Raw genomic sequence first — 27,464 nt, 5'->3', positions numbered from 1 at the left:
GGTGTGAACTTTTCCTCACTAGCAGTGGTTGATGGTACATGAGCACAGCAAGAAAACTTTGCTCTGACTCGCCAAGACTTACAGATCCGAGGTTTGGTTGGAGGGCAGTACATTTGTGGAAGATAGGCAGGTGTATACCTGTGAAGTGCCTGCATGGGTGAACTCCCAGGAACCCTACACACGAGCTTCACAGGGGAAGAAACGTAATAAATAAATGTGTGGAACTACCATTTACCTGGGAGGAATACTCCGTTTTGTGCAGCAGCCATGTTTTTGAGGGGTGGGGGGAGGGAGTGGCTTCATGTAGCTCCAGTCTCAAATAGAGTGATGCCGTCTGAACCACGGAGGGAAGCACAAATAATTTATCATGCAGTGAACAAAAAGGGTAGGAGCAAAATAGAGCTTCCTGTAGCATGTTATTCCTTTTCCCTGTAGATGGCATAATGGTTAGGATCTGAGAAACTTAAGTCTGAATCCCCACTTTGCCAGGAAACCTCTCTGGGTGACCTTGGGCCAGCCACACCCTCTCAGCCTTACCTATGTCACAGGGTGGCTATTGTGAGGATAAAATGGAGGGGGGGATAGTTGTAAAGTGTTTCGGGAGGGAAATGGTAGAAGTATCCAAATAAATAGTGTGTGTGACAGGATGTCTCAGAACACCTTTCGCTTGACTCATCTTCTGTTCCCCTCTAGAAAGAGTTGTGTGAACGTTCTAATAACCACCACCCAGCTGGTGCCGGCTCTGGCCAAGGTTCTGCTGTATGGATTAGGCGAAGTGTTCCCAATTGAAAATATTTATAGTGCAACAAAAATAGGTAAGTTCCTTCCTGTTCTCGGGGGCTCTTGGCCTGTGCAGTGTCAAAGACTGCAACATGGTCTGTGTGGAGTGGGAACTCAAGAAAAAAGTTTCAGAAGGGAAGATTTATAGACTTGAGGACTCAGTAGGTTGAAAATTATATCTTGGGTTCGTGAGAGTTACAAAAAGAACCAAGCATGCAAGTATAATCTTGCAAACTGATACACATTTGGGCCAAAACCCTGCTGCTCTCAGACCCTGCACTGGCACATGTACACATTCCGTAGACCTAATCACAAAGGGGCCATGTATGTTTTTTTGACAGGTAAAGAGAGCTGTTTTGAAAGAATTGTCTCTCGATTTGGGAAGAAGGTGACGTATGTGGTGATCGGAGATGGGCGCGATGAAGAGATGGCAGCCAAGCAGGTAACTGTGGGCTGGAATCTTTTCTTGCAGCCCTCTTCTCGAGAAATACAAACCTAAGAAAGCTGCCTGAGACCATTGGCTCGTGCTGTCTACTGTGATCAGCCATGGCTTAGTGGGGCAAAGGGCCTTTTCCAATGCCTGCATCCAAGATCCTTGAACGAAAGATTCTAGGGATTGAACTGGGGGCCTTCTGTTTGTGAAGCAGGTGTTCTACCACTGGGCCATGGCCTCTCAATTCCCCCCAGTGCTTTGCTTCTCTGGCCTTTCACCCTACAGGCTCCTGCTGAATCTTGGAACCAGTCTGAGACAGCACAGCAATCAATTGCACTTATGGGGTTACTTTATGCATTCTTTTGGTCCATCTTAGGTGTGCCCCCAAATTGCTTGCAGTGCCATCTTAAGCAAAGTAGCAAGATTCAAGTCCAGTAGCATCTTAAAGACCAACAATATTCCCAGGGTATAAGCTTCCGAGAGTCAAAGCTCCCTTATAATCTCATCTTGAAGCTTCTTTCTTTGAGGACTGCCACTCATAGGTCTGCAGTGGAATGTCCTGGAAGATTAAAATGCTCTACCACATGACTACCCCCATGAACCTAAGCAGAGTTGCAGCTTTCTAAGCCCATTGACTTCAGTGGACTTAGAAGGGTGCTACTTAGAAGGATGACCCTGTCAGCCTCTTTTAAACTGAGAACTTTAGAGGGACAGTCTAAGTCCTCCAAAGGTTTCTAGTAAAATACTGCCTTGGTTAAGTCTCCCACTAGGTATACTGCAGGCAGCCTAGCATTTTGTCGATATCTGCACATGGCCGGTGCCCATAACTGAAAACAAAAATATAGGTGGCTGTTAAGGGTGGCAATGGTTAGCCCAGGTGTCTCCAACGGGTAGCTCATGACCTACTGGTAGCTTGTGTGCATCAGGAAAAGATCGTGGAAAAAATTTCTTGGCTTTAAAAAAAACATTTTTATTTCATAGGATTTTTTCCCTCTGTGCTGCTTAGCTGATAGCTTCATTTCTGGTGCTTTCACTAGTTTCTAGAACAGAACAAAATTTGGCAACATGCCAGAGGGGGGATATTTTTATTACTCACAAGTAGCTGTAAGCCCTGTTCGCAGTTGCTGGTTAAAACTTGATTTTTAATGCACCTTTAATCAAAGTTCTTTAATATAAGCCCTTAAAAATCTGTCGTGCCTTCCAGAAGAGGCATTCCTCTTTCTTACTCAGAGGAAGGGGAATGCCTCTCCTCCCTCTGAGGTGGAAGACATCTTGGTGGGTGATTCCCACCGTCTGTTCAGGAAGGCAGGAACAAATTCTTTCTACTTCCTGTCTTCCTGGTGGGAGTCACCCATATCCTCAGTTCTTTTCCTGCCTTGACAGGCAGAGCAGTTTAGAATAGGCGCTGCTTCACCTATTCGTTTTTTATTTTCTTCTTTTCTACCGGTTAACCTTTTCTCCTCCTTTTTGCTCAACTCCTTGAACTGAGGTTATGCCTGCGGAGTAGAGACTTCAAGCCTTGCCATGTTTGGGATGTGTGAAGAGGCTTGTGTTTTGGTTAACCACATTTTCCCTCTCTGTTTGCAGCACAACATGCCCTTCTGGAGGATCACGAACCATGCTGACCTGGTGTCCCTTCATCAAGCCCTCGAACTGGACTTTCTGTGAGGAGCTGAGCAAAGGCAGTTTGGTGACCAGCTCCCTGAACAGCCCCCACTTGGCTTACTTAACCTGCTTGGGGACTGACTTTTTTTTCATCAAGAAGAAATCTAGCTAGTGGAAGTGTACAGTAGGAGACGCCACCGCATCGCTTTCCCCAGGACAGCAGCCAGCAGTGGCGTGCGAGTTCCACGTGGTAAGCTGCCATCGCCTCAGCGCATAGTTTCAGGAGCTTTATAATCGTCCTCCGTTTCTGGTGAAGGGAATTTCTGGGACTGAGCAGAGCGTCCTGGGCGGGGAATCTCCAGCAGCAAAGACCTAATTCACTGTGCAGCCTTTTTTGTGGTATTATGATAAAAAAAAAAAACAAGAAAAGCAAACTTTTGTAGATTAACTGTTGTCATCTCCTGGCTCCTCTCTAGCTTTCCAGAACAAAAAAAGGAGAAGTGAATAGATGTTTATTTTTGTATAGGAAAAAAGGTTCCGAAGTGTTTCCTTTTTGCAGAGCTTAAGAAAAAAGCCGTCTGTAGATGTTCACCAAAAGGTCATGCCGTCTTGGGCGAAGAGACCTGGAGGTGGGAGAGGGGAGATCTTCTCTTTCATCCCAGTCTGCCCAGGGAATTTGACTGGTCCTTTCATAGTCAACATCCTGATGGGTCGGCTGCAATCCTTCCAAGCGTCTTTCATCAGTAAACACTTATTTGACTATCAATCCAAGTGCTGTGGTTGGTAGTATTATAATGCAGCTGATGGGAATTTCCTGAGCAACGGAAGAAGAAACTGCTGGTACATATTTTGGCTATCCTGATTTCATCCCTCTTTCCATTACTCTTCTCTGTACACGTACAGCAGAAGGAAAGCCCCGTTATTATTTTGGCTCTGCTATGGCTATGTGAGGCCAGTTAGGAAAGCACCCATTTCCCCTTCACGTGACCATCTGCCTGCTCACCCTAGCAAGATTCCAGCCCGGTCATCCTCTGCCATTGTTGACGCCACGTCCACCCTGCCTCTTCTTTGCAGCTTTCTTGGGGGAGCTGGACAGGATGGAAGCCAGAGGCTTGTCATCTCAAATCTGGGGTAAGAGCAAGTTCAAAAGTGAGCCCCTTGACAAGGAAGTGGGAATGCATACTTTCATCCGCCGAACTGGAAAGTACAAAACGTCCCCGTGAGTGGACAGCTTCTCATTTTCACAGGGAGCCTGTCAGATGAACATTTGCAGGTTGTGATGGGCAGATGAAGTCAGTAGTGCTGCTGAAAATACCCGAGAAAGATGGCCCTGTTGCCCGTTTCCTTGCTCACACACTGGTTTCCTACTGATGATCCCGTCCAGCTACAAACTTTTGGATCAGTAAAGCAGACATGGCAAGGAGTCAAAACAAGAATTCCTTTGCTTCTGAGGATTAACTGTGTTGTTTCTGACTAGGCAGATAGCATGGTGCTTGCTTTTCTTTCAGGGTCATAGTGGAGTGGATCTTGCCTCTCTCCTATCACTCAACTGAGCAAAGTTTGAAGCCTTCCTCCAAATTACGTGGCTCTTTCATTGGAGGAGCAGCCATTTAAGCTAGAGGAAGTTTTTTTGGGTGGAGGAAGAGGCTCCTTGGAGGATATCTAGACCCGCCCCCCCCCCAGAGGGGTAGGTTCTGATCAGTAACATGCACCCTGGCAGAAGCCGTCTTGCAATGAGATTGTCTTGTTTTTCATGTATTTTTAGGCAGCTAGCACTACAACAGAGTTTGTCGAAGGCAACGCAGCAGGTTTTGAGCTGAATTCCAAGCGAGGATGCTCTGAATCTCTGCTATAGAATACAAGGATCCTTGGTTCTGCGATTCCACTTCTTTGTGCATTTTCACTATGCAGAGGCAAGAAGGGCTTCTAGTTCAACCAGTCGCTCCTGAGATTTATAGCGGAGATCAGAGTCAGTGTAGGCTTTGGGATTAACTCTGTGCCTTAACCTTTTACTCAACTCCTAGAAATGTCAGCAGCTGCATAAAAGGAGTGCAGGCAACCCTCTAAATTCAGACTTACTGTCCACCCCCTTAAAGAAACACTGCTCTCGGTGGCAATGGTGGATGGAGATGCCGAGCGCCTGGGGAAAAGCAGCAGGCATTGCTCTGCATTTTCGTTTGACTTAGGAACCCCTTTCAGAAGGCGTCAGTATTTCAGCAACCCTCTTGGAGCTTGTTTTGCATCAGATACAAATATTTATACTGTCTCTCTTCTCCTCTCTCATTGACGTCTGTGAACTGATTTTTCTCAGGTGATGGTACATTTTCCATGCTAATAAAGGCTGCCCTGATTCGTGTGTTACTAAACTCACTGGCTGCATTTCCCTTGGGTCTTCATAAAGAATTTGGAAACTTTTTTTTTTTGCCTTCTCCTGTGTTCAGTTCTTTTCTATTGAATTCTGTGGATAGCTTTTGAGTGTGAAACGGTCCCCCGCTGTGATGCAGAAGCAGAGAGTTTCTTGCAAGCAGCAGCTGTCCGACTTGGTTTGTTTTCATTACAACCTGAATAATACTCCTCTCCCCAGTCCCACCGAGTAACAGAGGCAGTAGCTGCCGCCAAGATCACTGCGTGTGCTGGTGTCTACTAGAAATGCCGATGCTCCCTCAGGGTCCCGCAGACGTCCAGCTTTGCGCAGAATTGGCGTCAGCCGTGCTTGCAATTTTGACAGGAGGGCATTAATGGCTGAAGGTTCCTTGAACATCATGTTCTATGTAATGAGAAGTGTCCTGTGAACTGGAAAAAAAATTAAAGCCTTTTATTTTCTATATAAAAAGTATCCTTTTCCTTCTTTCTGAAAATTGAATCCAGAATCAATCTCAATATTGAGAAGTTGGAAGTTTTCCTTGCATACAAGAGACACACCTTACAGGTTACGTTACACACGAAGAAGCTGGATACTGAAGCAGAGCCTTGTTTTGTCAAGATCGGTACTGGCTACTCAGACTGGCAGCTGCTCCCTAGGGTCTCTGGCTGAGGTCTTTCACGTTACCTGCTGCTTGATCCTTTTTTTTTTTTTTGCAAGCAGGAGATGCCAAGGAATGAACCTGGGACCTTCCGCTTGCCAAGCCAGATGCTCTAGCATTGAGCCATGGCCCCTCCCCTAACCGTTTATTTATTTCCATCTCACCCTTCACCCAAGGAGCTCAGGGCAGGATACACAATGAAGCTGCCTTACGTTGAGTCAGATAATCGAACCATCAGCCTCAGTCTTGCCCAGTCTGATTGACCGCAGGGAGGTCTCTTACATTGCCTCCTACCCGGCTCTTTTAGCTGGAGATGCCGGGGATTGAATCTTGGCCCGTTTGCATGCTGAGCAGATGCTGTGCCACTGAGCCATGGAGTCCGCCCTTGCATTTTTATTCCCACAACCACCCTGGGAGAAAGCTGAGACTGGCCCAAGGTCAGCCAGCAAGTTTCACAGCAGTAAAGATTTAATTCAAAGCAGCTGTATGACGTTAACACGAGAGAGCAGAGAATGATGTAAGCCGCTTGGTGTCCCAATTGGGGGGGAAAGGGAGGGGTATAAATGAAGTAAACAAGGATGTTTCCACTGATGTTCAATAAAAATCTACCCTCCCCCATGCTGTTCTGTTGCCACGTCTTTTTTGGCTACTGGCCTGTAGAAACGTTCTGGTCTCAGACAGTAGCACCCTCTGGAAGTGCCTTCAGATGTGCAAGTGCGGATAAACAAAAAATACAACAATACTAGAAATGCTTTATTTTTGTCTAAACCTCTTCACTAAGTCAATAAGTTAACATTTTGCACTGAAGGCCAAGAGGAAAGTTGTACACATGTAACAATCTGTTGACTTTTAAAAAAAATGATATTGGGGGAGGGGTCGAGCAGAAGAATGGTGCGGTTTTCCTTTCCCCAGGTGGAAAAGCATCGGGGGGGGGGGGGAGGGGTGACCAAGTAGAAAAAGGGTTAAGGGAAAAGGGTTAAGCAGCCACTTCGCCCTCACTGTAACACCCAGTTTGGCCTTTGAGCCCCCTTTATTGAAACACAGCTTGGTATTGTGAACAATTTAAACAAAACACAAGCAACACTGGGAATATTTTGAATCAATCACATGCAGGGGGAAAACATGCCGAACATGCCTCCTGTCCACTAAGCAGAACATTAGAAGTCAGAGGATGTGGAACTCTTGGCTGCTTTCATACAAGTTAAATAATGCACGGTAGCATTTGTTTGCTAAAGTGCATCATCTAATTACAGAGGGCCCACTGGCTTAGTTTAAGTTAAATAAGTTAAATGGAGAAATAAAGGATGCTGAAGACGGGAATGGAAGGCTGAAAGAAGCCTGCAAAACAATTTAATTAAGACCCAATCCATTTAGCATGCAGGAATCTTCTTCATGGGCAAATGACTTGGGCCTAATTTAAATGTGAATTCAGCAGGCAACAACTGAGTGATACTGCAGAATCCCAGCATCTTGGTTAAACTGGGCCATCAGACATTACACATGCAATGTTAGCATGCCAGAGATTCCTACTCTTGGCAGGCAATGTGCTGGTGCACTAATGGTGTATGCACTGGCCCACTTTTAAGGCTGAGTGCATGCAACATTTATTTATTTATTTATGGTTTTTATTCCGCCCTCCCTACATTTCCAGCAGGTTCAGATGTAGGGAAGCTCTCTCCTCTCCCAGCATCGTGTTTAAACTGGGCATTATTCTTAGGACAGACCCTTTTGTGCTTTTCTACTTCTGAAGTGTTCTATTCTCAAACTTATTATGAAACCAATGAAACTTAACCATGCCAGAGAGAAAGCTGGTTTCCTCTGTTGGGCACGGTGCATTGCACAACTTCGTTACATGGGCACCAGTGCCATGTTTAAACTGGGTCTGTGTCTCAAGGGGCAGTTAACACAATCTGACACTATCTCAGCCTCTTTGAGGGACCGATTGTCACTCAAGCTTGTTTTTCATATCCCACAGGGAGACTGAGCTTGCCCTTGAAAAAAAGTCACAGCCCTCCACTCATTGGGTCTCAATGAACTGTCCCTAGGGCACCTCTGAAGGCTCCTCTCTCCTGTTCCCATGGTCAGGAATGCCTTAGGCATTGCCAAGTCAATCAGGCAGTGAAGAGGAGATGCAAAGGATAGGGGATTCGCCACTAAATTTCACTGCAAATGGCTACAGACATTTGCCTAGATCACAGGATCTCGTCCTGGGATTCCTTGCTCAGAATTCATTTCTACTGTGGTTCTTGAAAGCAGCTTTTAGCATCTGGCTCTAGAGGAGCAGAAGTGGTTCAAGTAATAGTCTCCAAGGGCACCTGTGTGCTGCCGAGCTCAAAGATTCATGTTCCCGAATGCCCATTTGCTTGGCTCTGTATGTCCCCTGATATGCCAGCAAAACTTTGCGAGAGTCCATACATCCGTGGGTTGACGTGTCCTTCAGCCATCTCTGGCTTGAAAACAGCAGCACGTTCGCTCGCCTGCTCTCTGTTGTCTACTTCATCATAACTGGCTAGGGGCACGGGCTGCAGCCTGGGGTGAAAACTTTTGTAGTAGACACATCGCAAAAGGATCCCTAAGCTGCAGCAAGGCAGGGCAGCCAGGAGTGCATATAGCACAGGAGAGTCCCAGCTCAAGGGGAGGTTGTGCCAGACCCACGAGAAGGCGAGGAGGATGCTGTCCAGCATAAGGAATGTGTAGTAAATAGCGCAGCGGTAACGCGTCCTCCCCTCGGCCACGTTGAACCAGCAGAAGTAGAGGATGACGGCCACTACCGCCCGATAAAGCCACTCAGAGCCAGCGTGCTCCATGAAGTCTGTGCCCTGTAACGTCACCCAAAGGAACATGGCCAACCAGACGCTCAGGAAGTGCAGAAGTACGTAGCGAGGGAAGAGGACAGTGAAGAGGGAGAGGGACAGGATGCGGGGGCACACTAACAGGAAGTTCCACAGGAAGTACAGGGCCGAAGAAAGGAAGCCCAGCTTGTGCTTGTCCCGTAGGAAGATGCGCAGGGACTGGTGGTAATCCAAGAGGGCCCAGGCGATGCACAGGAAAGAAGTGCAAATCCCAAGAACTGCAACGAAACCAAGGGAGAGGGCGGCTTGAGACAAAGGGCAGCACAGCCTCACACAACACAACTGGTACCCTGCAAAACTCAGTATCCCAAGAATCAACAGGTTTTGTTTATGGAAGAATGGTAAGCCTTTGTGAGAAATGCAGACTATGAACTGGTGGCAGAAAAGTGCCATCAAGTCATATGCTGACTTATGCAAACCCGAGGTTTTCAAGGCAAGAGACTAACAGGTGCTTTGCCATTGCCTGCATCTGGGACTATGAATTAAGAAATGAATAAATAAATAAGGGAGGATTTTTTTAAAAGCAAGTTGCTAGTCTTTAGGGCAAGGATAGGCATATGCCTGGAGGAAATCTCAGAAACCAGAATTTCTAGGAGACTGGAATGGGTGAAGAGCTGGTCTGCTGCTGCTGAACTAAGGGGGTAATATGCTAACAAAATACAGAGGTGGAACAAGGGACTATACCACTTCAGACTGCTGGGGGGTGGGCTACAAGTTCACCGACATTAATAATTCCTTCCAAATGGAAACATAGCACAGGAGACAAAAGGCTAGGCTTGAATCCCCCTATCTGATGTACTCTTTATTTGCAGAAAACGTTTACATGCCCAAGAAGCACAAAATTCGATGCTCCCCCCACACCTTTTGAAGTGGTACACTCCTTTCTACCATCTCAGAACTCCACCATCTCATTTTGCTCTGCCTGTAGATCATGACAGAAATGACAACTAAGTGTGGTCCACAAATATTTATTAAATGTATATCCAGCACCTCCTTTCATAGCATGGGTTGGAAGATTTCCAGGCCAGTGTGTCTACACAAAGAGCTCATCGTGAATCCTGTGTGGACAAGTCTGTCCAGTTGCAAACGGTTGCTAAAGTGCAGTAGTGAGCCATCTTTTCTAATGACAAAGCCAGGCTGCATCCAAATTCAGTACAAGAACCAGTATAAGAAAGCCCATTCACATAACTGAAACCATACAATTTAACATTACTGACCATTGACATATGGATTTATAATCTCAAAAATTTACACAGCTCAAATGCTGATTGTTGTCTTACTAGGAATTGGTACACATGAGGTCTCACAATAAGTAAATATACACAGAAGCACCTATGCAACTGTTTTAGCATACTGGCAAAAACCTGTGCATGGTTTACACCTGGATTCCTGGCCACTGTTTATCCCTCTCATTTCCCTTTCTCTAAAAGCATCTCTAAGATGCCCTTACCATCAATATCCTTGCCTGCCATTCCCTTTGCATCCTGGCTATTGTAGCATCCCACGAACCCCTCCAATACATTTTACAGATTTCATTTTCGATTTTAAAGGGCCACATTTCGTTCCCTACGGAGCCATGTTTGTCTCCAGAGCCACAGGTTGCAGACCTTGTTACAGCATAACAATAGTGAAGTATCCAAAGCTCTAATGGATGCAGTCAAAACCCCTGGAAACCAGATTCTGGCCCAAGCTCATCACTCACTCTGAAATGTCTCTGCTTTACCCGTGTGTAGGATAATATAGAGCACTAGGGTGAGCTGTGGGGCACTTTCGAGGAAGGTCTCGAACAGGCGCAGCAAGCTGATGTCGTGGGAGAGGAATACGGCATAGCCCCGCTCGACCTCTGTTGCAGCTTCCATCTGGCACACGTGAAAACCCACCTTCAGGACATGGAGACACCTGCAACATGGGTAGTAGCACAGTTAGCCTCTGAGAATCTGTTCTACACAAAATACAGCTTGGTGGATAATTTCGGGGTGTGTCTCTGGTGAGGATACATTCAGTAGTAGAGATAAGAGTAGAGAAGGGTGAGGAATATCTTGGTCTGGGCTGAACTCTGTTCTTCTTTTTCAGGTCATTAACCTTGGGTGTGGCCAGAGACCTTTTTTAGCAGGGGAGGAAAGTGGAGATTGCTTTATGGCAGCTGAATAAGATCTGGGCTGAGATGTCCCTCTCATCGGCAGGTAATTAAACCTAGGTCTGACCATATTTACAAAAGAAATCGGAAGTTTCTTCCCAACCAGGGGCAGATTATTTTGATGCAGTTCTTATATGCTAGAGGCCGTCAGCGAGTGATTACTTGCAAGCATGTATATAATGAGTAATCAGAGGGGAAAAAAGAGATCTATTTGATCTAGCATCCTTCCCACTCCCCCCCCCCCCCGCCCCCGGCTCCACTCCATGTAGCGAAGAGATGCCTCTGTGAAGATAAAGGCATGAAAACAGTCTTCCCTGGATGTACACATTTAATATTCAGGGGTATACTGCTTCTGAACATGGAGGCTTAATTTCGATGCCACGGCAACCTCTAAGCTTCCCTGCTAGTGAATACCGTGGGAACTGTTAGAAAATGTGATGAGCTCAAATGTCAGCAGGAAGAGAAATATTATGAAAGTGCCATTAGAGCAACCAACCTGAAGAAGCTGCTATACAACAAAAGCATCAGTTGCAATACATGTCGGATCTAGAGGCATTCCATCCTCCACATTCCAGGATTTATGTGCATCAAATGGGCCTCACATACCCCCCTGCCCCCTCTTTCCCATCTGTGGTCCTCAATTTGTAAATACTTGTTCCAATTCCTAATTAAAACACTTCTTTTTTAAATACTTGTTCCAATTCCTAATTAAAACACTTCTTTAAAAAGCAAGATTCCCAGTAATTGAGGAAATACCCTTAACAGGTTGAGATGAAGTGCTTCATCACTCTTAGAGAACAAAGTGATTCCTAAATGCAGAACTTTAACATTGGTAGCCCCCTGGTTATAAGGCTACCCTGCCAAGAAAGGCTCAGCTGGACCCCTTCCTTTAGAGACAAGCCAAAACTCTTTTCTAGAGGGGCAAATCTGTACTTCAGTGTAATTTTTTAGTGTATTTATTTATTTATAAATCTTATTCCCCGCTCAGGGCAGCTTCCAACAATATTTCAATAAATACAATAAAAACATTATAACCACTTAACCCAGACAAAAAGATTCAGGCACCACATTTTGCATTCCCCACCCCCACCCCTATTTTACTTCATTTATGCCCCAGCTTTGTTTTCAATGAGGACCTAAAGGCTCCTCCATTTTATCTTCAAGATAACCCTGTGAGGTGGGTTATCTTGAGAGCACGTGACTGGCCCAAGGTCACCCAGCCAGTTTCCATGGTGGAGCAGGGAATCAAACCTGATTGGTCCAAATCCTAATCTTTCACTCTAGCCACTACACATCACTGCCTCTGTATTGCAAGCTACCTTAGGCACCTTTTGGGGCAGAATTTCTGCCGCAGAAATAACCACATTTTTACAGTCCTATTATAAAACAGATTCCTCTTGAGCCAGGGATAGGGCCAGAGCAGAAGAGAGCTACTGCCCTGCTGAGTAGGAGTTCTCCCTACCTGTACAGATATCCGAGCTGGAGGAGGTGTAGAGTAAGCAACGTCTGGTGGTCCAGCACGTCTTGGCGCAGCTCTTTTGGGTCGCTTCGGTACCAAGCCCAGCTGAACAGCTGCGTGGCCAGCGAGGAGAGGCCCAGAAGGCCCAGCACCACGCCGCCCCAGTAATAATGCCCGGCCTGCAGGTAGCCGGCAGCCACCCACAGATCGGCAGCCAAGTCCACCAGGAACGCCGCGGTGCCTACCAAGGCAAAGAGCAGGTCCAGGTAACGGTAACGAGGAGTCCAGGTCGGGACGCACTTAGGGCCACAGCCCGACAGGGCCATGGCAGGAAGGGATCGGGGCTGAAATCAGCCCGGGAGTTTCTCAGGATCGCAGGTCAGTTGCAAAAGCGACTTGCAAAAAGAAACCACGGCTAGTTGCAAAGTGCCTGTGTTGGGGCCAAGGTGTTTGGGATCCCTCCAAGCAGAGGGCGCAGGGATCGACTTAGTCCTGATCCCGGAGAGCTCTCCTCCCTACTTCTTATGGGAGGGAGAGCCTTTCCCCCAAAGAACAGGGATCTGTCTTAAACCCCCATCTCCAAACCTCTTGGATCGTCTTTGCCCCCTCCTCTCGAAGGCTGATCACTCCATCTTGTGTTTCCTTTCCTCCCTCGATTTAAAACTCTGGATTGGGGCTCTCAGTCCCCGAAGGGAGGGGGGAATCTTCTCTCCGCAGAGTTTCCAAGGTCCGATTTCCATGGCACTGCCCTCCTTTTTACGCGCTCCCCACCAACCACAAAGTTTTTCCTACGGGATGGGCGCCTCCCTCGATCTTCAAGGCGTGACCCGGCCCGGTTCCCTTTGGGTGAAGGAGGCGGGACCGAGAAGGCCGCGCACGCCCTCGAAGCGGGCCTTCCGTCTCAGACTTTCAAAACGAAAATTTGGGGAAGAAAGTAAGCTGCTCCGAGGGCGCCGATGACTGCGTGACTCCTGTTGCATCAGGGTGAAGAAAGGCTCCAATACAAATAGTTGTGAGCCGCCTGCGCGGAGTTGCTATTTCAAATCTGATCTAGAAGGAGCTGGACGAAATTGTCTCCGCTCACCATGACATCACCGGCCCCTTTGCACTTTACTACTTGTAGTCTCGGAAATCGGCTGTCGTGGCTAACTAAACGTTTGGGGCGCGCGGAAGCTGCGAAGTCGAAATGCCAGCCAAAGGGGAAACAGCGGTTGGAGTAGAGGCGAAATTTGAATGAATTAGGACTGCATTCTTGCATGTTGGGAAATGCTTACTCACAAGTAAGCCCAGCTAAACCCCACGGGATTTACGCTATAGTTGCGTTCCAGATTCCGGTGTCAGTCTATCTTATGTATATGTCTAGTTAAAAAATTTGCATTCATTTTCCTTCCACTTTTTCTAAATACGGTTGTCCCCCCACCCTTCTCCTGTGGTTATAGTTTGGGAGTGAAGGCTGCTTCGGTGTAATTTTGTTTTGAAACAAGTATAAAAACCTGAAACACAGCTTAATTTAAAAAAAAAAACTCGGTGCCTTATCAAAATAAGTTATGCAAACTTACCTAAAACCAGGGAGCATGCATGGAAGATTAAGACAAACTGGTTTCGGGCGTCTCTGCAGTGTGCACAGTTTTAATCAGGTTGTGATGTGCTCGGAGCCTGCATTGCGGGGAGAGCGGACTATATATAAGTCGAATGAATGATGAATGAATGCAAACCCTTATTTTAGGCTCCTGTCCAGCAGTAAGAAAGAGACACTAGCTTTCTTAGCCCCCCACTTCCTTTCAAACTTCTAGTAGCTTTCTGCCCAGATTATAGGGCTGTATCATAAGAAATAGCTCAGATGTTACTGGGTACTGTCTGCTGATGTAGATAAGCTCCTGCTAGGGAGTTTCCAAATTGCTAAACAGGCCATGTTAATTAGTTTGTTTCAGGAAGATTTCATCTCTGTACTGGGCTTTATGCTTGTTTTCAAATTTTCTGCTATCACGTTTAGCATAGTCAGTCCCTACTAAGGCATCTCTGCGCTATTGCATGTAAATTAGTTATGAGTTGTTTCAGGAAGATTTCATCTCTATGCTCAACTTTAATGCTTGTTTTTCTGCCACTATACCCTAGTGTATCTGCTCACCGAACATCCTGTTGTACATTATTGTCTTTTGTTCAGTGACTGTCTTGGCTATTGATTATATTGTACTTGCACTGGGGAATCCTCCCTGGGTCTCAGTGAGAAAGGTGGGCTATAAATAAATCCTCATCATCCTTTACTTCACATTTGTAGGCTTGCTTGTATCAGTCTCAAGATGCAGATGGGGAATTTTGATGTGACCTTAAGTGCCAACGAGCATTAGAAGCATGTAAATCTGCATTACCCCCTTGCATACAACCAAGCACCAGCATCCACACTGTAGACGGGTTGGGAGTGTTGGTGCAATATCTGGATATAACTTCAGTGACTGGAAGCTTAGATATCTGGAATTCATTAGCAGTTAGCTTTCTACCCCACTTCGCCCCCCACACACGGTATAAACACTGCCCTTCAGCTGGCATGCATGGCTCCATTATAAACAGGAAGCAGTACCGACTGGCAAACCTCTTGACTTTGGAAAGGGGATGTGGTGTAGTGGTTAAGAGTGTCAGACTATGATCTGGAAGACCCAGGTTTGAATCCCCACTCTGCTATGAAAGCGCATGAGGTGTCTTTGGCCCAGTCATTCTCTTAACCTACCTCACAGGACTGTTGTGAGGATAAAATAGAGGAAGTGCTGTAAGCTGCTTTGGGTCTGTGCTGGAGAAAAAGGCTTTTTCAGTCAGATTTTTCCTTTAACCCTCTTCTTACACCATCTGGGTAGATTGCTACCATCAGGAATTATATTCCAAAATAGTTAACTTAAATGTCCCCTTTAATAACGTGCCCAAGGCTCTTTCGTGGGACTATGTGGCCCTGAGGATAGGAATGGGATATAGGAATAACATATACTCTGGGATGAACCTAAATAAATAAATAAACCTTTATTTTTACAAGAAGCGTATCGGTTTCACACTAGTAGTTAAGCTTGATGATTTCTAAGATAGATCTCAGTTCTTAAAGTTTCTTTTCATAGGCACAGTCATACAGATCTTTATAAGCTTTCTCTCTCAGGTGTGCACACAGTTTGCCTGCTTCAGATAGAATGAAAGATCTCTCCACTATCTAAAACAGCAGTTCACTCCGCCCAGACTCAGTCATCAGCCAGTCATCTCACTCGCTCATGCCTCTCTTTCATTCCCATTCTTCATCTGTACCACGCTAAGCATTTAAAGACACACACACACACTTACAGGCAGGGTTTAAATGAAATAAATAGATCCTTCTCCAGTTGCATGTGGGATAGCCATTTCTGCAAACACTCTGGTCATTGCTTTCACTTCCTGTACATCTTTGTGGCATTCTGTCCTCTCTTCTACTTCCTCCTAGCACCAGCAAGTTGACCCTTCACCTAAGCTTCCTCCTTCTCACAGTCTGCGGCCCTCCTCTTTCAATCACCCCATTCTATTATGGGGGAGGGGGTGGCACACATGTAGATGAGGAACTGAACAACACCCAGGAAACCAGTATCCTTTACAAACAGCAATTTTTATTGAAAACTGTGCAGCTTACTACAGTATCTTCCCCAGTAGTATGGCTATAATTTGTCCTGGTTGTTTGCTTTTTTAAAAAACTTGAAAACAACATGTCATGAGATTACAGTAGGGATACCACGCCTCCAACATGTGTTAATAGATCCAGAGGAGTTAGCCATGTTAGTTGCAAAATAGTAAAAAGTCCAGTAGCACCTTTAAGACCAACTTTTTTGTAGCATAAGCTTTCGAGAACTACAGCCCTCTTTGTCAGAGCATCTGACGAAGACAGCTGTAGTTCTCGAATGCTTATGCTACAATAAAGTGGGTTAGCCTTAAAGGAGCTACTGGACTCTTTACTATTTGACACGTGTTAAGACAGAGCTGGATCCAATGATTCTCCAAGCAAGGAGCTTCTGACAGATTGCATTCAGGTGTCGTGACAAATAGGCATGGACGTGGCTTATTCCTGTGCTCTCTCTGTTGCTCTCTCCTGTCCTCATGTGCAGCACATGATTGAAAGGTTCTGGTTTTCAGAAGCCACGAAGCCCCAACTGGTCATCATGTTCAAATGCAGTTGCTGCAGCTCATGCCGTTCATGGACAGATCTATTTTTACTGAGATGCCTGGATGCAGTAGAAAAAAGTCACTGGGTCCAACCCATTAAATACATAAATTATATGAGAAGGGGCGGGGGGAACCAACCCATGTGTGCTATTTTAGCCTTTAGAAAGGTGCATTTCTTTTATCCACAATGATTCCGTGTTGTGCTCTGAACACTCCCAAGGTCAAAGTCTGGCTCTTTCTCCTCACAGAGGAGACAATATTAAGTGGTTATCCAGCAAAGACAAAACTGAAGGAGGGCGTTGTATTTACCAACCCTTGCACTAATAGTTGATAATTGAGAGCCAAGCTACAAGTGACGGATTACACTTGCCTGGCAAGTGAACAGACTCACGTGTATTCCTCCCTGTTCACTTGCTATTCACTTGCGCTCCACTTGATCAAGTGCAAGTGCTATTCACTTGCGCTCCACTTGATCAAGTGGAGCGCAAGTGAACAGGGAGGAATACACGTGAGTCTGTTCACTTGCCAGGCAAGTGTAATCTATCACTTGTAGCTTGGCTCACAGTCAGACAATATTGGACATGAATATTACAAAATTGCTGCCTTTTGATTTATTGGAAGTTTGAGAGCAACAAAAAAGTTGTACAATATGCAGTGCAATCCTAAGAACACTTTCCTGGGAGTCAGGTCCATTGACTAGACCTGAGTAGGATTCTGAGTAGACCTTCATACGATTGCTATCTTAGATTCGGTATTCAGGCAACTGTTTGGTATTTTCTCACTGATTTTTTAAAAGGTCTATCATCATATACTGAGGAATAGAGTGCTTGATCTGAAAATATTATAACACTTGTAACTCTTTGTATTGTTTACAACATACACATCTTCATTTCTTAGCCTCCATCCCAGGATATCAATGGGTTTTATCTGGGAGGGATCATGACCCAAATCTGTCATTATACACCAATCAACTGAATATGCATGTCTTCTGTGAATTCTAGTACTGCAGCAATCCCTGCTCCCTCAGTCGTGAATCTTACTCAGTTCCCATCCAAATTCTGTGATTTCTCCAAATGATAAGACACACACTTTCAAACCAATTTTTGCAAAGATGAGGGAGCTAGTCATCTGCTTTAACGGTGAGTGTTGAATTGTGCAGAATCTTCACAGTCCTGCCTCATTTCTGTTGTTCAAGATACCCCAGAGTTTGAGTGTAATGAGGCCCACAGCTGAGCAAAAGAAGAGCAGGCCCCATGGTGGAGTTGAGGATGCTGCTGCGGCGCTTCTGGCTTTAATACACTGGTCGTATTTTGCAAAGTCGACTTCCTGGATGGCACAGATATGGTCGGTCTGGCAGCTGTGGTCGCAGTCCGTAAGATCATACTGAACAGAATTATACCGGTAGTACTGCTGAAGGTAGCTGTTGTGCTTCGTGAGTTTCTCTAGCACCAGATGCATGGATTGGACCGAACCGTCAGGGACTTGGAAAGCGTCTGTCAGGCTGTACTCTTTCTCCCATTTTGGGGCCACCAAGTTAGCATGGGTGAGGTTTAAATAATAAGTCACCATGTCCTAAAACAGGATAGAAAAGCCAGTGTGGCGCAGTGCTTCGTGTTGGGCTAGAACTCATGAGTCCCACCTTCAAATCCTTTGCCACAAAATTTACTGGGTGATCTTAGTCATGCTCACACTGCCTTAATAGGACAATGAGGATAAAACTGGGGAGGGGAGCATCACGTAGGCCACCCTAGGCTCCTTGGAAAGAAACGCCTGGTGGAATTCAGGGGCAACAGTGGCAACTCTTTGCTAAATGTCCGGTATTAACAGGTGCCAGAACAGCTCTTACCAGACCCCGCCCACAGAGTGACAGCACAGGGAAGCAGTCCTGAAACAGTGCGGGTGAATGCAGTCCTGAACCGAGTTACACCCTCAGGCCGTTCAATCCATTAAGAAGGGTGTAACTCTTCTTTAAGATGGCATTGCCAGATTGTAATCCCTGCTTACCCATGCAGTTCCCTAGACGGCACTGTATAAATCACATTCTCTCAATCTAACACAGAATAATTCCACCCCAAACACTCTGTACATTGATACTAACTTGGGCCTCACTTGACTGATGCCCATCTTAGCAAACAGACTTCTTTCGCCTGATCTGTGCAGAGGATCCAGCATACTGTCTCCTGACATTTTAAACTGGGGGGGGGGATGCTGCTAATTTAATCAGAGATACCAGACGAAGAGGATATTGAACCATTCCCACAGTGTGGTTTTCTCCCTCTAAGCCTCCCTATGCAGCCCTTGAATCATACAGCTCCCAGGGACAACATGATGTGAAAAACAGACAGACATCAAAAGGACAAGATACCAAAGCTTGAATTTCAGGAGAGAAACCTGAAGGGTTAAAATCCACCTCCTACCTTCAGCAGCAGGGTGTCTTGGTCATACGTGAAGACCCGGATGCCGGGGTTGTTGGCTCCATTGTGCACCCCAGGCAAAGTTGTCTTCCAGGGTGTGACTGCTGGAGCTAAAAACATGACGCTTATTGGAGAGCCTAGAAGAAAAGGCCAAAGGAAACATGCATAAGAAAACACGTGCTGCTGACCCTGTCAACACATGAAACTGCCTTATAAGTCAGGCCATTGGCCTACTACAACAAGTGTGCTTATATACCACCCTTCTGGACAGATTAGTGTTATTATTATCCCCGTGATACTACCGAGGAGCTCGCGCTGAGAGGAGCTGCTTACCCAAGGACACCTGCAGAGTTCACGGTAGTAGCAGAGTGCCGATTCACAGCTCAACCACTTAACCACTATGCTACAGCAGTTTTGTCAATTCTGGCTGGCAGCAGCTCTCCAGGATCTCAGGCAGAGAGGACTTTCATGTCATCTGCTCCCTGATCCTTTTAACTGGAGAAGCTGGGGACTGAACTGGGGACCTTCTGCGTGCCAAACAGATGCTCTTCCACTTGGCCAATGACACTGAGAAGAATGTACCTCCGTTACTGTAAAACATCCTAAAGCTATCTGTGTGATGATGCCCAAAGAACTGCGCCACAATCGCTCCATGATGCTTCTCGATGATTTCTGTGTATCGTTGGTTAAAGTGCTCTCGAAACCAGGGCTTTCCTCGCTTCTTTTCAAAGAAGCCAGGTGGGACGTGTCCGATAATATAGACCTGCAAAGAAAAGGATATGGGTTGAGATGACGATAGGAGAAATGTGCGGAGGTCCAGCTGATACTGTCGGGACACAGGCTGGGCTTTAAATTCCTGCTCAGCAACAGATCCTGTGGACAGCCATATCTTAAATTACTCAAGTATGAGTTGCTTATCTATAAAATGGGAACAGCTAGGACCTGCCTGCTTTGTTTGGGGAGGGGAGAAAGCTAAGGATGAGCAATAGCACAATACACACACACACACTATTGAATTTTTTAGTTGCTGTTGAAATGCTTTGACTTCGCAGGGGAAACATGCTCATCCTTGCTATCTGTGGCAACAAAATATATCTTGCATTTACTGAATGCTTTTCACAGTCCAATTGAGGTGTCTGCATAAATTTCATTTTTCCCCACCTTGTGTCTGCTGCGCAAAAGACTAATTGTGATTGTTTCTGGAAAATGAGCCCAGTCCCTTGAGTGGCCTGGGACGCTTTGCCTCACAACAACTTAGTATTATGCCATAAGACTACAGCCAGGATAAGAAGACTGCTGCAAGAAACCTTTTCTCCTGCTTTCGATGCATCGGTAAGTGTCTCTTCCAGCCACTTAAACTGCCCGCCAGGATCTGCCAAGCTGATGGTTTGATTATTATTCTCATAATACAGGTTTGTGTTGAGGACAATCATCCGCCTCGTCGGGCCAGAACCGGACAGTTTCTCGCTGTAGAAAGCACCTGCAAAACAGATTTTGATCTAGATTTTGTGTCTACAGAGGTTCTAACGTGCAGCAGTCATTTTAGCAGCTGCGGTTGTGAGTAAATTGCAAAGTCACAGGAGCTGGCCTTCCAAGGCAGTTTTGGGTTTCTGTGAAAGAGCTGGCTACGTTCAGGACATTTAATCAAATGCCAAACATCCAACTAAATACAAGCCCATCCCCCATCTCCACACCAAAACCACAGTGCTCCTTTCTGAGGAAAGCTGGATCTTTTTGCAAATGCCATTCCAGTCCACCCTAGCACAATCCTTTACAACCAGATACATTGTACTACCTGTTCTTTTTCTCCTGTGATGACCACCTCTGCACTGGAGAGAGAATCTTTCCATTAGGAAAAGTTTCCTGACCTGATACGTCCCCCCGCCCCTCCAACACATACCTTTTAGTAGGCTCTGAGAAGGGAAATACCATATGGGGAGCTAATGAAGGTTCGCTAAAGCATTCCTGTTTGTTTGCCTCTATTAATTTTTAGTATTTTATTGTAAACTTTGCTTTCTGTACTTTGCAAAGTAATTTGCAATAAAATACCAAATTAGCAAACAGGCATTGATTTTAATTCTTTTTTTTTTGGTGCATCCTTTGATTAGGAAGAGAAACTTGCTGTGTCTCATGACCTTCAGTAACTTCTTCCTTGTGAATGCAGTTCAGGCAAGGGGGCGTTGCCATGTTTCAGGCAAAGCAGAAGCTAAGCAAGGCAGTCTTTATGGGGCTGGCGCGTATCCTGATCCGTACATGATGATTACTAATGAAACAGCAACTTTGGCTCACTAACTTACAGACTACAAAGGACCCTGGGAAACACTCATGTAGCAATTTACTTAGTGGAAAAGCAGGAAGGGTGAAAAAACCACAGTCAACAGCCATTGTCTATAAAAACCGGAGCATGATGTAGAGGTCAGTGTGCATGCACATTTTGTGGAACAGCCGAAGGTGAAAAACTAGGAACCTTCGCCCGAGATACCCTGAGGGCTGCAGAATTCCCTCCCCAAGGAAGTGAACTTGGCATTTCCCCTATATGCCTTACAACAAAAACAGAGAACTTGCTTCTTTCTGGAAGGTCTTGGAATTATCTTAAATAAACGGCATGGTGTTGTATCTCTCAAGTCTGGTGATTGATCTGTTTTACGGAGTTTTTGTTTGTAGTCTTTTTAAATTTTCTTTTTACAGTTTTGCTTCTTCCTACATTTTATATTGGGATCTGTTAGTCGCCTTGAGGAATCTATATGGGTGGAAAGGCACTCAATAAAAGCTATGGAAAAGAAAATGGTGCGCTGTCTCTGTAAGTTGCTATGCAAAGCAATCACTTCATAAGGCTGACTTTAAACAGATTCCAAGCCTCTCCTAGGTTTTCCAAGAGGTCAATAATAATAGGAACAACATTCAATTTACATACCGCCCCTTCAGGACAACTTAACACCCACACAGAGCGGTTTACAAGGTATGTCGTTATTATCCCCACACAACAATAATCACCCTGTGAGGTGGGTGGGGCTGAGAGAGCTCCGAGAGAGCTGTGACTGACCCAAGGTCACCCAGCTGGCTTCAAGTGGAGGAGTGGGGGATCAAACCCGGCTCTCCAGATTAGAGCCCTGCGCTCTTAACCATTACACCAAACTGCCTCTCCTACTGATATCTATTTTTTCAGCTTTGGTGAGAGGGGAGCATCTGATTCTGTGGGGATGACATCTCGGGGCCTCCAAGATTCCTTCAGAACATCTCGAGGCCAACATCACGTGATATTCCCCCTGCCACGCACCTTCCTTGAACGTAAGCACAGAGGAGTTGCTCAGCCACGGATGCCACAGTTCTGCCACACTGTTGTAGATCTTGTTGTTTTCAGCTGGAAACTGGTTTTTGGGGTGGTAGTCATGGTTGCCCATTGCAGGATAAACCTGAGTGTCTGGAACGGAGCAGAAGTCAAACAATGTGTGTGTGTAAGAGAGGGAAAAGATTATTGCCGTTCAGATGGTAATAGACACAACCACTGTACAGACAAGTGACGTAGTGTCATTAAGCAAAGAATATGCATACAATTTCTGTTGCTTGCTGAACAGGGTGGGGCAATACTATTCATCTCCTAGTGGTCTCAATTCTGAAATCCATGCTGGCAGCTGCACACCTCTAGGAGCATCCTACACACAAGGGGTTTGATCCAGACTAAATTCTGTGGCAGAATGGAACTTTTATGCTTCTCCCCTCACACTGCAGCCTGCTGAATTCCACGAAATGCTGCTCCTGAGGAAGAACATGAGTGGGAATGGAAACTACCAATTTAGGTGGAAACTACCAATTTAGGCTGGATCCAACTCAAAGATATACCTGGGCAGTTACACTACAAGGAATGGAGAAGTGACACGGCCTCTCTTGAGAACTGGTCCCATACGAAGTGTAACAGCACTCCAACAGCCAATGCAATGATGTCTCTTCCAGACGTGACGTCACCCCAGCCACGGGAGCACAATGATGTCAGTTCCAGAAGTGACGTCGTTGCATCTGCTGGGAGCATGCGCTGCGCATGTTCCTAGTGTGCCTGCTGGTGGCAGGCAATCTCTGGGCATCCCAAAACTTCCTGCCGGTTGCCAGGGACTGGTGGGCAAGGAGGTAAACCATCAGGAGATTTCTCGCCACCAGCAGGTACCTGGAATCCCTAATCTTCACTGTGTGACAGAAGGTAAGCTGTAGCAGCCCTTTTGTGGCTGGCTCCGCCTCCTGCAGCAGCCATTTTGTGGCTGTACCCACCACACTGTTTCAGAAATCTAAATGTGCCCATAGGCTCACAAAGATTGGGGATCCCTGTTCTACATCTTGCTCAGCAGGTGAAATTTTCTTCACAGTTCATGTTTTTTTTTTAAATAAATGTGCAACTTAAGTTTCTCTTCCTGCAGTTTTCAATTCATTGCCTCTTGCTAAGTCATTTTTGCAGAACTGCCTTGACAGCCCCGAATATTTTTGGCACCCCCTACCTGGAAAGACATGTTTGATCAGGTCAGTTAGTCGTTTAATTATGTCCAGCACAGCTTCTTCACTCAGTTTTTCATTAGGAACATGTGGAGTATCATCCCTGGGGAAAAACAAAAGAGCACTAATGCCATCCAGCAGTACTTATAGCACAGCACAGAGGCCAGACAAAGGCCAAGTCCCTAGCCGAATTATCAATGTATAAAATTAACAAAACAGGATGAAGATAATAAGGATCATCTTCTAGCTTTCATTCATTACCTCCCTCCCTCCTATTTGTTCCAAAGCGGGCAGCAAGATTTGATCACATAACCCACCACATCAACAGGAAAAATGTTCAGCTGAAAAGCTCCTACCGTTTAATGAAATAGCAGAATTTTAAAAATATGTATTTAATACAGAACTTTCAAAAACTGCAGATGGCAGCTGCCATCTCAGAAGAGGCATTCTCTCTTCTCTTACAACGTGCATTGGAAGGAATCCCTCTTTTAAGATGTATGCTATAATACATATGTGTATAATTTAATTATGCTATCTGCTAGAACAAGTGATTAATCAACTGAAACTCATTTAATCAATCAACTAAGATTTCTTTAATCAAGTGGCAGCCCTACTGTCAGTTCACCGGCTCCTTGTGATGACCTCATATATAATGCTTCCTCCCCCTGCAAAATGTTGTCATCTTTTCAGGTTGAGATAAAAGACCGACAGAACTGAGTGTTCAAATGGGTTATTGTTTACTACAAAGCATAATCTTTACCCAGTCCAGAGAATGAAGTCTGGGTCAGGGAGGATGTTCTTCATGGCATAGACGGAAGAGTTTATGAGAATCCAGGGAGCGTCGCATAAGTAATCGCCCCAAGACCCTGCACTGGGCACTGGCTGGGAGCCGGCAGATGGGCACACCCCCAAGGGGTCCTGCACTGCTTTGTAGTGGGGATCCAGATGGAGGTCAGTAATGTGCCAAAAGGAGCCTGCCAAGGGCAAAAATGCATGAAGTTATTCAGGTTTCACTTTAGGAAGACGCCACAACCAGCGGGTCTCCCAACAAAGACTGAACTCCTGTGAGGTACCCTTTCAAGCCTGAAAACACTTAGACAGCTTCGGAAACATACAATAGACACGAGTAGGTCTCCACCCTCTCATCCTCCCCATTTAGTTGTTGGAAGAGTTTTAACTCTCCCTTTTTAGCACACAAGGTGCAGTTTCTCCCTACTGAATTTCTATATAACTTCCAAAGGCAGAGAGCTGCCATCAGGTTAAGATGGGCGATTCTTATTGGCAAAACTGGGATCAAAGTAGAAGCAGATGGCACCTGTCAGGTGACATGTATTACAGGTTCTCTCCCTGCTAGGCCCGCTAGCCCCCACACTCAGGTTCTTAATGGGGACAACAGCAGGTTTTTCTTTTGCAGTCCCCAGAGCAGGATACCATACAGTGAACTCCCCAACCTCGCACTAAGCGTCCCACGATTGCCTGACCTCACCCAACAGGATTTTCTAGGTATTCTGCATGGGAGGCTTGAGGTGGGTTGCGATCTGGTTATGCAGGGTTCACACGAGTTCAGAGGCAGCATGCATTTAATGTTTTTGACGTCCTGGTGCACACATGCTTAAGTCTCCTGCCCTGGCTTAAACTGCGTAATCTATGCCTCTCGACCTGGCCACGATAAGCTCTTGCAAGGTCTCTTAAACCCAATTTCCAAAACAACGAATATTATTCTCACTTTAAATTTGACTTGCATTCTTCCACGTAACAGAGGAAAGTGAAAGATCCAGAGGAAAAGGAAAGATACCTGTGACTGCAGCAGTAACCGTGCAACGCACCAGGAGCAAGATTCTCAAAAGATCCATCTCGATCAAAGAGTTTCACTGCCAGCTATTGCCGGGTTGACGATCCTCTTTTATTTTCCATGATGCAACTGTGGGAACACTTAGCCAAATGCACTTTAGCCTCTCCCAGATTTCTGAGTCATTGGCTGCTGAAGCAACCCTTCTTGGCTTCAAAATAGCGCCTGGTATTGCCGTTCTGCACGCTTTGCTATTTTTGACAGGTGCGGGAGACCAGCCAGTTTCCCGCTAGGATTGAAAAGGGCTTGTTAGTGGTTTTCTTCTTCTCAAAGATACTGCGAAGAGGTCAAGCCTCCTTGCATTTACTCCTTTGGACTTTCAGTTTCTAACACTGGGCCACAAGGCTGAAGTTGGTTCCCAGTTCCTTATCTGCAGTTCCTAGTTCCCCGTTTGCAAATCAACCACATATGGGGATAATTGAAAAAGTGCTGCACCCCAAAATAAGGCTTAGACCACCAGGTCAAACATCCCCACATTCAGGAGACTCTGTAGTACTACATTGTTGTACTATTTGCTTTATTTACAGGTGTACCCCTTCATTAGATCACTGAAAAGATTCTATAACTTGCAAAGACTCTCGGGCAACTTGCAACAACCATGTCTCTCTGCTTCTCTTTATCTAACTATATGTTACATTGCCCTAACGTCATGTCTGCTGTGGTCATGATGATGTGTGTGCTGGGAGTTTTGTGTTTGGAACTTAATTGCTAAGCATTCAAAGGACCAAGTTAGATCAGGACTGCAATGTGCAGAGCACACTGTGCCCTGTGTGCAATTTCCTGATCTGAAAGGACCGTGGGGAGTTGCTACTGGAGCCTTATCTAGGTCAAGCAAATGGCCCCTCTAACCATGCACATTCCAGATGTTTCAAAAGAACCATACAGAATTCAGGCCCCCTCCAAATAATACCACACATTACAACTCTGAGACATCCTCAGCAGTAAACAAGTAGCCTAGCCATCTTAATTGTGGCTGTTTTTGCTATCTTCCACATAAGTATGGAGTCTTCTTCCTCCTCCTCCTCCACACTGGTTATTACCATACCTCACATTGAGTTTCAGAGATCAATTACATGGTACCCAGAAAGAAACCTTTCTGCTTTAAACTTCTCTGCGCATTCATCCCAAGTTGTTCACCCTCTTAATAAGAATTAAGAATTTTCTTCCAAGAAAAAAAATAAGCCAAGAGTGACAAAGGGTGCTCCACAGTAGGATTACACTGCAAATTTTGCTGGCTGGTCCAAAGTCACCCACTGATTTTCATGGCTGAGTGGGCATTTGAACCAAAGCTTCCCAGATCCTAGCCTAACACTCAATGCTACATAATGCTGCTTTCCAGTGCTCCTCTGTGGAGCAACTCCTTGCAACCCAAAAGCCAACACAACAAGGAAAGGCAGAAGGGGGCAAAACTTTTCTCTTCCCAATACTGGTTTTCTAGTTGCATGGCAAAACCAGAAAAGCATGCAGAGTGAGAAGGGCACAATCTTTCTTTTTGCAATGCTAGTTTTCTCATTGTGAGAATAAAAGCAGAAAGCAGAGAGACAGGACTTTTCTCCTTACTACACTAATTTTCTAACTGCAGGGAGCTTTTTTCTCTTTGAATCGTGAAGGAATATTCCAGCTTGGGATCCACCAGCTTCACCACCTCATTTCATTTCTACAGGTCTGGGCTTGGTCCATATCAGCTTTCCATACGTCCAAGACTGGGCCCCTCTAGGGTGAAGTTACCCAGAAAGATCCAACTACCCCAACAGCTCCCAAAGGTAACTAGGATTGCCAACTCTGGGTTGAGGAATTTCTGGAGATTTTAGGGGGTGACGCCTAGGGAGGGCAGGGTTTGGGGGTATAATGCCAAAGTCCACCCTCCAAAGCAGTCATTTTCTTCCAGAGGAGCTGATCACTGTTTCCCGGAGAACAGTTGTCTTTGTAGATCTCCAGCCACCATCTGGACGTTGGTAACCCTACCTCACCAGAAGATTATCAGCTCTCCTCCAGAGCCTCATTTTGAGTGACAAGCACTAGAAGACGGTACTTCCGGCTCCCCTACCTTCTGTGGGAGGCAACTGCTACGCTGCAAACGCCTCACCCATAGAGTCCGGCAGATGAAGGACTAGAGCGACACATTTCCAGTTAAATCCCATTGGAAAATAAACCCGGTCGCTCGCTCACCTTTTTTGTCTATAGACCTGCGTCCCTGAGGGCTTTTCTTCTCCACGGTGAAAGTCTTATTATAGACGCTTGGTTAGTTTGGGGGAAGAAAAAGGATTTT

The 27,464-nt window shown here is 45.7% G+C and overlaps 3 protein-coding genes across 6 annotated transcripts in view; 1 reads left to right on the top strand and 2 right to left on the bottom strand.

The window, feature by feature from the left end:
* The window catches only part of EYA3 (EYA transcriptional coactivator and phosphatase 3), a 63,297-nt gene extending 57,652 nt beyond the window's left edge, over positions 1-5,645 (top strand). For all 3 annotated transcript variants that reach the window (XM_054999262.1, XM_054999259.1, XM_054999261.1), the window contains 3 exons: positions 694-815; positions 1,122-1,222; positions 2,801-5,645. In XM_054999262.1, coding sequence (XP_054855237.1) covers positions 694-815; positions 1,122-1,222; positions 2,801-2,881 — 304 coding nt within the window. In that variant the 3' untranslated portion in view covers positions 2,882-5,645. The remainder of the gene's footprint in view (positions 1-693; positions 816-1,121; positions 1,223-2,800) is intronic.
* A 963-nt stretch (positions 5,646-6,608) lies between these two features.
* On the bottom strand, positions 6,609-13,076 carry XKR8 (XK related 8). Its single transcript, XM_054999449.1, has 3 exons — positions 12,293-13,076; positions 10,396-10,592; positions 6,609-8,911 (listed from the first exon to the last, which is right to left on the bottom strand). The coding sequence occupies exons 1-3, from the start codon at positions 12,613-12,615 to the stop codon at positions 8,181-8,183; spliced, it is 1,251 nt and encodes a 416-aa protein (XP_054855424.1). The 5' UTR covers positions 12,616-13,076; the 3' UTR covers positions 6,609-8,180.
* Positions 13,077-16,872: 3,796 nt separating this feature from the next.
* SMPDL3B (sphingomyelin phosphodiesterase acid like 3B) lies at positions 16,873-27,439 on the bottom strand. Of its 2 annotated transcripts, XM_054998657.1 has the most exons (9): positions 27,365-27,439; positions 25,142-25,424; positions 24,107-24,320; positions 23,352-23,449; positions 22,145-22,288; positions 20,175-20,347; positions 19,450-19,630; positions 18,871-19,004; positions 16,873-18,025 (listed from the first exon to the last, which is right to left on the bottom strand). In XM_054998657.1, the coding sequence occupies exons 2-9, from the start codon at positions 25,197-25,199 to the stop codon at positions 17,618-17,620; spliced, it is 1,410 nt and encodes a 469-aa protein (XP_054854632.1). In that variant the 5' UTR covers positions 25,200-25,424; positions 27,365-27,439; the 3' UTR covers positions 16,873-17,617. The 2 variants fall into 2 exon arrangements, with proteins under 2 accessions (XP_054854632.1, XP_054854633.1); XM_054998658.1 differs by lacking the exon at positions 27,365-27,439 and having other exon boundaries at positions 25,142-26,164.
* Between the last annotated feature and the right edge of the window lie 25 nt (positions 27,440-27,464).

The sequence above is a fragment of the Eublepharis macularius genome, chromosome 15, assembly GCF_028583425.1.
Source record: "Eublepharis macularius isolate TG4126 chromosome 15, MPM_Emac_v1.0, whole genome shotgun sequence".
Lineage (NCBI taxonomy): Eukaryota > Metazoa > Chordata > Lepidosauria > Squamata > Eublepharidae > Eublepharis > Eublepharis macularius.
This window is presented reverse-complemented; position numbering and strand designations above follow the sequence as displayed.